The 12135-nt window shown below is 41.2% G+C and overlaps 2 protein-coding genes across 2 annotated transcripts in view; one reads left to right on the top strand and one right to left on the bottom strand.

The window, feature by feature from the left end:
- CIB2 (calcium and integrin binding family member 2) overlaps positions 1-446 on the bottom strand; it is a 43912-nt gene extending 43466 nt beyond the window's left edge. The window contains exon 1 of the mRNA XM_027657635.1: positions 386-446. The gene's annotated coding sequence lies outside the window, so the exon portion shown is untranslated. The remainder of the gene's footprint in view (positions 1-385) is intronic.
- IDH3A (isocitrate dehydrogenase 3 (NAD(+)) alpha) overlaps positions 1-12002 on the top strand; it is a 13821-nt gene extending 1819 nt beyond the window's left edge. Inside the window, exons 2-12 of the mRNA XM_027657561.1 lie at positions 217-312; positions 1688-1750; positions 3386-3469; positions 4664-4778; positions 5293-5480; positions 5897-6030; positions 6702-6804; positions 6892-6956; positions 9115-9199; positions 9699-9851; positions 11770-12002. Coding sequence (XP_027513362.1) covers positions 217-312; positions 1688-1750; positions 3386-3469; positions 4664-4778; positions 5293-5480; positions 5897-6030; positions 6702-6804; positions 6892-6956; positions 9115-9199; positions 9699-9851; positions 11770-11853 — 1170 coding nt within the window. The 3' untranslated portion in view covers positions 11854-12002. The remainder of the gene's footprint in view (positions 1-216; positions 313-1687; positions 1751-3385; positions 3470-4663; positions 4779-5292; positions 5481-5896; positions 6031-6701; positions 6805-6891; positions 6957-9114; positions 9200-9698; positions 9852-11769) is intronic.
- The last annotated feature ends 133 nt before the right edge of the window (positions 12003-12135 follow it).

The following is a 12135-nucleotide window of genomic DNA, read 5'->3' as shown; positions in this document are numbered from 1 at the left end:
GGGCTCGGGCAGCGCGGGCTGGGAACGCGGCTCCCGCGGGGAGCCCCCGCCCCGGGCACTGCGGGACAGCGGGGACAGCGGGCCGGGGGCTCTCCGCCCCCGCAGCTCCGCGCTGGGGCTCGCCGGCTCTGGGCCGCTCTGAGCGCGGCCCCTGGCGCGGGGATGCTGCTTTGTGCCTCGAGTAAATGGAATTTCTGTGGAGCCTTTAAATGACAGCCTGACCGGGGCAAAGTCATTGAGGCCGCCCCGCTTAACCTGTCTGCTCAGGTAAGGAGGAACTGTCAGGAGCTGATCACGGCACGTGACTGCAAGGTCAGGATCGATCGCTCTCCTTCGGCCCGGCTCCTTGCTGGTGTTATCAATGTTGAACTTCAGTATAACGAACCAGGCCCGTGTTTTCTGCAAGGACAGGCGGTTCCCTTTCCAGGGCAATTTTGGAATGTGAATCCCGGCTCTAGGTGTAGGAACTGTACCATGAGGACACTTAGGCCGTGGAGTGAACTTCACGTTTTCATTTAATTGCTCCAGCTGCTTCCTCAGCCATGTGGCTGCTGTGGCAAGCACTGCTTGCCCGTGGCAGTGACCTTGGACATCTCATGTGGGGCTACAAGTAAAAATAGATCTAGCTTAAGTTACTTCTCCCACAGCATTCCTTACAATTTACCTGAGACTTGTATTGTTTGTAGTTGTTTCTGTTGGTGCCAGCATAGTGTGAGCCTTTTGCCATACACGGTACGTGTCAGCAAAGGTGAGAAATAACAAATACAAATGGAACAGGAGAGGAATACAAATTGTCAGATTCCGTTCTAGCTGATAGCTGCAGACAGCCTGCACATGTGAGTGTGGCAGAGCTGAAGGAGTGTCGATTTACAGTTAAAAGCCTTCTAGCTCTTTAACCACAGAGCCATCAGTAGTCCTAGAAAGGAGAGTAAGACTGGGAGGCTGTGATTTCTCTGCAGATTGGGAATTTTGTCCATGATGTTCAGCTAGACAAGAGCTCAAGCTTAGTTACCACCCCAGTTTTGAAGCTTAATACCAGTTCAGAATATTCAGATGTTAGAAAGTGTAATTCTTTGACTATGCTTTCTAGACTCGTTGCTATGGTGAATTTTGTCTTTAATGTGCATTTCAGTTATGCTTTTTAAAACCCATCAGGCCTGCAAAAGGCAACAGTGCAAATCATACAGCTACAGGAGGCAGAAGAACAAAATTCACCACGTTTTGAATGGAAGAAGTGACACTGATGCAAAGTAGTTTTGGAAACGTCACCTCAGATGCGTGAAGATACTTCCACCCAACTGCTGCCAACAAAGTGTTTCATTTTTCACGTTGCTTTCCACAAATCCCAATCCTTAGCATATCATCTGTTTAGCTGAGTTACTGCAGCCTTGCTTCCAGTCTGTTGTGTGTGAGGACTCCAGCAATGGTGCAGGGGCTTCCCCTCACCCAAGGCACGAAGGGCTGTCCTGGGCTCACCTTGTGCTAAGAATACTTGGTGCAAAGAATGTTAGACAGCAACTTGGCAAAGCACTGGGTGCTCTTGTTTCACTTGGACTTCTGTACTAGTTTGAGATAGGAAATTTAAAGCAATATGATTTTTAAAATGCAGATTTGCTGCAGTATTGTTAGCGTTTTAAAATCCCATTTGCGCGGTAAAATAGCATCTTTTTGATTTATATTTCTGCAGGTTTCTCGGTTGCTAGGTGCTTTCAAAAACCAAAAAAAGGTGACCAGAAGTTTTGGTAATGCTGTGAGTATAATAGTCCCATTTTTTTCTTTCATGAAGTTTCTCAATAAAGGGGTTTGGAAATTTCGTTGTTATTTTTATATTCCCCAAAAAGAAGGGCCAAACAAGTGAACATACATGCTCTTAATGCCATCCTGGTTAACCATTAACATTGGTTAATCACTGTCATTGCAAATTGTATATTAAGTGTGAGTGATAATACAAGAGACTCTGGCAAAAGATACAAGTGGGATGAAGGTTCTCATAAAATACAGACATAAGCCCAATCTTCTGAAATTCATCTGGAAATGAGCAAATATTGGGCAAAACAGAAAGATTGTTGAGAAGCTTCTCATTTTCTTTCTTTTGCAGACTTCCCTCTAAGCACTAGATTTACTTTACTGCTGCTTTTAGAATACCTTGCATCTAAAATTCTGCCTTTTCAAGGTCCTCTTTAAAGTATCTTAGACGTTGATTGTGTATTTCCCAATAGCTGTTTTACCTTCTTTATGTGTCTGTGTTTGAAGTGCCCATGGGCCTTTTTTTTCAGTGAAGGCAGGAGCAGGGCTCAGCACTGCTGCACATACCTTTAAGCAGGATTTAATTTTAAAGAAGAGCTGTGGCTTCTAATTACAAGTTTTGTGCACCAGCTAGAAAAGAAACCAAAGGGTCACTTATACAGTACAAAAAAGAATCAGGTGAGGCACCTCTGGCTCTGTTCATAGCACACTTAGCTCAGGTGGAGTCTTGCAGTGCTGTAACAAAGCTCTGGGGGTTTGTCATGCACTGAGAATTTCTCTGGCTCAAATGAGTCAAAAAAATCAGTCAACATGTATTGAAATTCTGAATATTTTGTGTGGAGAGGGGTGGTAGCATATCTTGTGAGTAGATTCAGTCTGGAGTTTTGCAAATAATATCCGAGCTGCCCTTTTTCTTAAGTAATGAGAAGCACATACAAAACTGTTGGAACTCTTTAAATAAAGCAGAAAGGGCTGGGGCATGTGCCTCAGACTAGTGATCATAATTTATTCTTTTTTTCATCAAAGCAGAGTACTTTCTTCCCTCATTATTCGTTGAGCCTGAGCCGTGCAAAGAAAGAAACAAGACTAAGAACATGGGAGGAAAATAAGCTGGTATTGTCAAAAACAGGTCTGAGATTTTTAGGAGGTCACTTGAGAAGTTTACATTGGCATGACCCTTTTTTTTTTTTTTAAGATGAATGCAGCTTTTCCTATCCCTTTTCTAGCATGTGTCAGTGTTACACAGCGTGTTGGTAATGCTGGAGGCACATGTGTAACAGAGCCATCACTAGGTAACACCACCTCCTCTTCAGATTGCCACAGAAACTATGCTGAGATCATTCATTCCAAGGAGTACTGAGCAGGAACCTGCCTTTCACATTCGACCTCTGTTTTGAAATAGGAATAGATAGTAGGCAAATTTTTAAACAATTCTCTCCAAACATTTTCACAGTCCCTTGGAAAGCAAGGGAGTTCATTCTCACTTCTGTCCAGGACTGCTATTCTTCATAGTGAATATTTGGTAACTGAAAATTTCTCTTGTTTTCTAATAGTTATTTGGTTCCTACAACACATGAAAATGTTTTCTGTGCAGAAAACAAACATTCATTTGTTGTACTACTGATATTTCTTTACCTAGGTACAAACAGTAACTTTAATCCCAGGAGATGGCATAGGACCTGAGATTTCTGCTGCTGTCATGAAGATCTTTGATGCTGCCAAAGTAAGTCTCATTTGTCTTGCTATAAGAATTTTAAGTTTAACTACAACAACAAATACTAACTAGGTATGTTTAAAAAGTTTTCCCTTTAGCTTCCAAAAGATAAAGTAATATTTAAGCTATTAAAACTTCTTGAGAATAGAGTTCAAAGCTTTAAGTAATAGAAGACAGGAATGTGATATCAAGGCAGGGCCTGAAACTGTTATCTGGCAGACAAGTAGAGAGTTGAGAGCAAATGCTGTGCCTAATTTTTGGGAATATGAACTCAATGTATCATGTGATACTCAGTGTATCACCTGGTTGATGTAGTAATCCTGAGCAACTGGTAAGAGCAGGTTCTTTCATTGATTGTGACTTCCAGTGCAGGTGGAAGTGTGTGTGAAAGGACTGGCTTATTTTTAGGAATCAAACTGCTGCACTGCCAAACACATCAACTGAAGTGATATGAAAACTCACTATATCCAAGAGGTGTGGTCCTGCCCACCTGAGGAACTTCACCAGAATTGGTCAAGTTTCCTTGAAAGGAAAGAGAGCTCTTCAGGCAAGATGCCTGTTAAATTGTTCCACATTAGTAACAGCACCAAGGCATATTCCCTTTCTATTACAACTATCCAGCCTAGATTTGCAAAAAGTGAATTTCTCTTTAACAATGTTGTATCTTTTCCTTTATGGCCCTTCCTGCTGAAGTGAAGGGCTGGCAGCCTGTCTCCACTCAGAAGATTCCTGTGGTGAATGCAAATTCAGAAACAATTGTGGAACACATGCAGATTTTCAGTTAGATAACAGATACATATCTGTGTCATGTACTGTGTTCCAGGCAGGAGAGATGATGAGTTCTCAACTAATTCAGTTTTCAGATGTTGTCTCCTGTATACAAAGAACTCACCAGCTCTGAAAACTTGAAAGAAATAGCACCTGTCTTGCAATTCTAACCAGATCTGTGTATATGACACCTAGGGATGCATTGTGGGATTCAAGTTTATGATGATGTGCTGCTCATACTATTTCATTTTCACTTAATTACCTTTTTTAAATGCTGCTTTAGTTCAAACATCTCATGCTTACTTTCACTTACCAGAGAAAATTTGTTTTATGAAAACCTGGACAAAATTCCTAATGCATCTTTTTATGAAAGGAAAGTTAAAACTTGAAGCAAAAGTCATGCCATTTAAGTTAACGTGGAGTATATGTGTTTAGGCTCCTATTCAGTGGGAAGAAAGGAATGTTACAGCTATCCAAGGACCAGGAGGGAAGTGGATGATACCCCCAGAAGCCAAAGAATCCATGGATAAAAACAAAATGGGATTAAAAGGTATTTTAGGGGTTAATACGCAGATATTAAATACTGTTGTTTTTATCATGAGTCTGACTTAAAGCCAAAGTTCTTCATCTGTAGCACAATAAAATGGGTAATTATAGGGGACAGCCTGTCCTGTTATCTGTAATCTTGAAACAGTCCTTCATTTCCAAGCCATAATTTTGATAGTTCTCATAGCTGAAGGTGGGTATTACTACCTTCCAACCTTTGGACTCTCTGCAGAAAGCATTTCTAAGATACACAATAGCATGCAATAACTGTATTTATAATGAGTAGTATCTTTATATGTGTTTTCAGTGAAAACCTTTAGTAAATTCTCCTATTCCATATCAGGATTGCGGTTTGGCCTTTCAACAGCCGATTGATGTCCCTGTGCAGCACTTGATAACACAGAGAGTTCCCTGACATTTCAGCAGAAGGGTTAAACGGGAATTTGGAGATCCTCTCCAAGAGTACACTGGACCCAGAGTTTCAGCTCTCAAACCCATGCGTATATTTTTTCATCCAGGGCCTTTGAAGACCCCCATTGCCGCAGGGCACCCCTCCATGAACCTGCTGCTGCGCAGAACCTTTGACCTCTACGCCAACGTGCGTCCCTGCGTGTCCATCGAGGGCTACAAAACCCCCTACACGGACGTCAACATCGTCACCATCCGCGAGAACACGGAGGGCGAGTACAGCGGCATCGAGCACGTGGTACGTGCTGCCAGGGCTGCCTTCCTGGGGGCTTTCTGTGTCAGGGCTGGTAACTGCCCACCTCAGGGGGGTTCACGGTGGTTTTTGTTTGGCGCTTTCCCTCTGAAATGCAGTGTTGGGACTGCCTCCCTCACCACTCTGCTCCCTCACCACTCTGTTCCCTCAGTGCTCTGCTCCCTCACCGCTCTGCTCCCTCACTGCTCTGCTCCCTCACCGCTCTGCTCCCTCACCGCTCTGCTCCCTCACCGCTCTGCTCCCTCACCGCTCTGCTCCCTCAGAACTCTACTCCCTCACCACTCTGCTCCCTCAGCGCTCTGCTCCCTCACCACTCTGCTCCCTCACCACTCTACTCCCCCTCATCCCAGTGACTTGAAGAATGATCTTACACTTTTATACCAATGTACTCTGTCTCTCAGATCGTCGATGGGGTTGTGCAGAGCATCAAGCTGATCACAGAGGAAGCCAGCAAGAGGATCGCGGAGTTCGCTTTCGAGTACGCCAGAAACAATCAGAGGAGCCACGTCACAGCTGTGCACAAGGCAAATATTATGTATGTCCACACTTCTTTATGAGGAGGACAGAATAACAATATGCATTTAATTATAAACAACTTTTTAAGTCTTACTCGAATGTGTAACTTCTGTTGATGCCACTGGGAGTAAGTAAAATGGCAAAAGAGTGAAGTAAATGCCTCCTGAGTGAAGTAAATGCCTCCTAAGTAAAATGGGTGATACTGACCTAAATGCCTCCTAAGTAAAATGGGTGATACTGATACACTTATTAGCAAGTTTTTAGGAATCCTTTCGTGCAAAGCTCTTATTTTAAAAACTTTAAAACGTGGCAAATTAGTTTAAAGACTGAGGATGAAAGTGGCTAGTGTCTTTTACAGTTTCCAAGCCTGAACTGAGTCATAGCATGTGGGATGTGTGACACCTCCTTTACAAATCCACTGAGCCTTTAGTAAAGGAATAGAAGGCATTCTGACAATGTATGTGTATGGCTGTTAAACTACTGACACAAAAATGTTTTAGGAGGAAATTTAAAAGGCATAACTTCTCTGTAATATATTTAAAATATTAGTTATATTTAGGAGATAGTCACAAATCAAGTTTCTGTAATCTAGTATTTTTATTTAAATCTCTCTTGCATGCAGTTTTCTTTGCACCTTGAGTACTGCTTCCTTACAATAACTGCAATATTCTCTTGCTTATCTAATTGCAGGAGAATGTCTGATGGGCTTTTCTTGAGAAAATGCAGGGAGGCAGCAGAAAACTGTAAAGATATTAAATTTAATGAAATGTATCTGGATACTGTGTGTCTGAATGTGAGTATTTATATATTTTAATTTTTGTTGAGGTTTTTTTGTTGTTGTTTAAATTCTTAACCTTAATGAAAATATACTTCCTTCTAGATGGTTCAAGATCCATCACAATTTGATGTGCTTGTTATGCCAAACTTGTACGGTGACATCCTCAGGTATGGAGATTGTAATTTAAACTAACCCAACACATAAAATACTGATACTTTCCCAACAGTCATCGAGGTTATGTGCAAGCCAGATGGGTGATCTATGCATCCAGAGTTTAAAACTTCATAAACCAGACTTGAAATGGGAAGAAAGGATGGTATTATTACACTTCAATTATTAGTATGTTGTTGAGTGGGGCTATAGGATGAGAATGTGCTTTTTATTTAAAAGAGAAGTTGCTGCTTATGGAGTCTATGAATATTGTTCAGATGGGGCAGAAGAGAAATTTCTCCAAATGTGTGGAGAATGTAATGGCTTACATTGCAATCAAGAATGTTTGGTTAGAGATGAGGGAAAAACCTTCTCATCTTTAGCACTAAAATAGATTTTGTAGGGTGACTGTGGGACCATGATGTGTACAGAGAGCTACTCACACAGAAATGATTCTGCAGAGTCACTGAAGAACCAAATGTGTGGCCTCTTCATATCCTACCAGTTCTTGTTTTACGTATTATGTTTTCTCCTTACCTTCAAATTAAATTTCATATTTGAACTACATGAATGCTGGAGGAGCTTGGTCTCTTGAAGGCAAAATCCACCAGCACACATTTTCCATTCTGTAAAATGTTTAGGTAGAGTGTAAATTCCATCAAATACTGTGTGTAAAATGAAGTGTCTCATCTGAACTTTAAGTGTGGAACATAACATGGCATCTCCTTGCACCTCTTAAGGAGACATTGAGAAAACAACCTGAATCAGGATTTGTTTTAAAGTTCAATGACTGTTTACATCTTAGAACCCATCTCTTGTTTGTCTGCAGATAATAAATGTAAGGGTACCTTACATATAAGAAGAAATGCTTCTTAAGCTCTTTTAAAACTGCCCTCTCTCTGTGATAAGGGTGGGTATTATACAATTCCAACCTTTGGAATCCCACTCCAGGAAAAATCAGGTTCCAGCTAATGCTTCTTGCTTTAAGAATTGGTAGAGGAGTGCCCAGGGCCCTCATAGCTGCTGTTAGCTGTTAACTAAAGAGATCAAATCACATGAGTCCCAGCATCAGTGCTGTTGCAACTCCCTTCACATAGTTCAGTAGCACCCGTTTTAAAGTTCTCAGAGAAATTCCATAAAAAATTGCAGTTCTAAAAATTTGCAATAAATCTGAGTCTGTCCTTGAAGAAGGCACTGTGATCACTGGGTGAGGCCTCACCCACTGCTTCTTTAAAGCATGAGCATAATGCCAGACAGGTTTCTTGGACTGAATAGGTACAGAAGGTCTCTTTCCTTGAAACATTTAATAGTTACAGTGACAAATTCAACTCTATCCATTTTTTCCCCGGACTCTATAAAGCTTTGTTTTAGATTAAACTCACAATATTGTTCTGTAAGGTCAAACAAACTTTTCTGCTTGTTAGTCCTTGCTGAGCTGAGTTGTGGGCAATGTGTATATCTGAAAACACCCGAGTTTTAAGAGCATTGTTTGTCAGTATGTTCAGCTCTGAGGGTACAGCCTGATGGCTACAGGCACAGTTGGTTTGTCCTTGCCCATGTTAATTTTGGAGGAACCCAAATGCAGATGGCTGATGACCTGCTAATGTCAGACTGGTGACTTACAGGCTGTTCAGGAAAGGGAGGGGGAAAGTTAATCTGGTGTCACTTGGAAAATATCCCTTAAGCTACACACAATACACTACAAAACTGTTGGTAATTCAGCTGCCTGAGAAAAATTCTTCCACCTTTTTTCAGAAGGACTTTACATATGAAAAGTAGTTCTGTGGCCCCTTCAGAGGAAATAAGATTTCTGGATAGTTACAGGGAGCTGTACATTACAGTTTTTGCTAGTTTTTTAGACTTCTACACATATTCTGTGCTTTTAGTACTTCTTGTTGTGCCTGTGTCTTACCAGCTTTATCCTAGAATTTGGAATTTCCTCTTGGTTTTCCTTTATTACATTGCCTTCTGCTGGTAGTCCTAAAAATTTCCAAACGTTCCAACGGAGCACAAGGGGCTCTCAGCATCTGTTCTTAATATTATTCTCAGACTGTGTGTAAGCACATCAAGTAAGTTACAGTTGCAGTAGATTGATAAACGAATATTTTAATACCTTGCAGAGAGGTAACTATGGAAAAACTTGTGTTTTTTCATTTGATGGTTGGTTTTTTTCAGTGACTTGTGTGCTGGACTGATCGGGGGCCTGGGAGTGACACCCAGTGGGAACATCGGTGCCAACGGAGTGGCCATTTTTGAGTCGGTAAGTTTTGTTATCCAAGGGGGAGCAGGAATAACTGCTTTGTCTCCACTTGGGAATCTAAAACCTCTCCATACTATGCAGTGTGACTGACATTTAACACAGTTCTGCATAAAACTGGTTTTTACTGTGGAGCTGGTGAGGCTTTACCCACAGAGACTGGGTAAAGTGTGTATCGCGTGTAAGTTTTTTGCACGTCCCTTTTCTTGACCAACGTTCTATTTTCCCTCTTTTTCCTAAGATAAATACCCTCTATGAAACAGAACCTGAGGGGCACAATTTAGAGGTATTAGGTGACCTAGTTCTGCCATTCTGATGCCTTTGAACTAAATTGTTTTGGTCTTTGGTGTCTCCTTTCCACTGACCATATTGCTGCAAAGTAACTCCCATTTTAATATACGTGAGGATTTATGGTTCAGGTTCCTTGCACACACTTGGACTGCCTAGGACATTTTAATCAGCATATTGACATCACAACTGATAGGTTTGCTTTTATTTCTAGGTTCATGGAACAGCACCAGACATTGCAGGCAAAGACATGGCAAATCCAACTGCCCTCCTCCTGAGTGCTGTGATGATGCTGCGTCACATGGGACTACACAAACATGCCACAAAAATAGAGTCAGCTTGCTTTGATACCATTAAAGATGGAAAGGTAATGGGAGGGGGTGCAAATAAATGCACTAAATATGATATAATATCATTTTAGTGAACTAAAATAATATTATATCACAGCAAAAATTAACTCAGAACATGACCACCAGAAGGGCAGCTGACCTGCTGTGCTGGCCTGTTGCATGAGCAGTGCCACTGTCCTTCTCTGACAGTCATTATATTATCTTTGGTGGTATTAAGCCTGCCCTTCTCAGTAATTAGGGACAGGCTGTAGCATTCCTGGTGTCTCAGTAATGCTCATCTCACATTTCTACAGCTTTGTGAACTCTAAAAGCTTGAACTGGATGTCTGTTTTTCAGGGAGGGGATTAGAGGTTTAAGTAACTAGTAGCATTTCACTTATAAAGTTTATAAAACATACAATGCATATATATTTAAATCTGGATCCTGAAGTAAAGGACACTCATTTGCCTTTCACGGGCCTTAATCAGCCACTTAGTTTATAACATTCCAGTCCTGACTGTAATACTTCTGTTCCTATTTTTTCAGCTCAGTTATTTTCTTTTTTCCTCCTTACTGCTTTCACTCCTTTTTGAACTACATTTTTTATCCAGTATTTACCTTTTCCCTTAAGATGATACAGGATTTCCCTTTGGCAGTAAGTGTCTCCAGATTTAAGACTCGAATAGGGTATTTGGGGGCTGAGGAAGGATTTATGCTCTGAAACTTGACTTGAATTTGTGCTCTTACCGTTATTGGTTCACTGCTCTGCTTTGATGTCCATCTTTTCAAAACAAAGTTGGAAGGATCCTGGAGCTGGCAGTTAAGGAGGATGAGCAGTTAGCCATGCTGGTTCAGTTACCTTAGCAGGACCACAAGAAGCTGCTTGGTAATTAAAATAACAAGCATGCTGAAACCAAAAGTTGTCATCACTTTGCAAGTGGTCTGTTTGCAGCTACCTTACTGTGTTAAAAAACACCTGAACTTACAAGTGAATAAAGAGGTGCTCCTGTAAACTTCCCATTTACTGCTCTGGAAGTGGAATCCTCCATCTGCAGGTCAGTAACTCTATGGAAGATAACACAGTGCAAGTTTTGTGACATGGCTAGTTGTTCTCCAGGTACTTAAAACATTATGATTATATGCTCACAATGGAGAGAATCTTTTTATTTGAATTTTAATGCAGTTAAAATTACAAGGTCCTACAACAGTAACCTTGATGGCTTCTCATGCTGCTATTCCTCCCTTCCCTCAGTCATTTAATTAAGAGACATGTGTGTCATGTAAGGGGGAAACTAATGATTTTAAATTATCTCCCAGACTGCTTTAATCTAGCTAGGTTAGACCAGCTGTGTTGCCCACTTTTTATTTTACTCTCTCAAAGCTCCCAGACAGGAGTTGTACTTGATGACAAAGATGTTTAACTCTACATTTTCCATCTCTTAATAAACTAAGCAAACTTAAAGAATTATCATGTAGCATTAAGAGTTATGTGTGCCTTTTCTCTGTGGGTTTCCTTCAAACAAACAAAACAAAGCAAACAAAAAACCCCACCCTTATTAATTACTCTCAATTAGTGCTGAGCCTTCATATATGAATTTTACTTCCAAAGGACAAACTTCTTACTGAAAGCCTAAATACTTAACAGTTAATTGCACTATTATGGAGCCAAAGGACTCTGTAGAGCTTTGACCAAACACACTTTCTTCCTGCAGTTAAGATAAAATCACGTTCAAATTTGATAACATTAAAGGACTTCATGTTGATCCTCCAGTTTCTGTGCCTGTGCCAGTCCTTACTGCTGAGTTCTGTGTGGGCTGCACAACCCCTCACACGTCCCGTGTTCCTTCTCACCCCGACTTCCCACCCATGCACAACATATCAGAACGTGTAGAACCGTTCAGGGACAGGACTGTCCCCGTGAAACATCTCAGTAATACTATTTCTTCTTTCTTTCAGGTCTTGACAAAGGACTTGGGGGGCAATGCCAAGTGCTCGGAGTTCACAGACGAGATCTGCCGCAGGGTACGGGACAAGGACTAAACTTCCCTCACCCCGCCCCCTGGAGGACGTGTCACAGAGTACATTATGTGTAACTTGATATCCATATGCAGATAGTTTGCTTATCTCTTGAGAGCAAACTTTTTAGTTAAGGCCTCTCCATTAATAAATTTAGTCCAAATGGCTACAAACGATGCTTGTGCCTGCTTTCAGTGGACTTTTCCAAGTGCTTTGTCTTATTTATTTTTTTTTTTCTATCTGGTGAACATTTTTATGTAAGTGAATTCTTTTATTGGCACTGTAACTGTCTACCATTTTCCATTT

This window comes from Corapipo altera, unplaced genomic scaffold (assembly GCF_003945725.1).
Source record: "Corapipo altera isolate COAL_440 unplaced genomic scaffold, ASM394572v1 308, whole genome shotgun sequence".
NCBI lineage: Eukaryota > Metazoa > Chordata > Aves > Passeriformes > Pipridae > Corapipo > Corapipo altera.
Note: the sequence above shows the minus strand (reverse complement) of the source record. Positions and strands in the feature narration are given on the sequence as shown.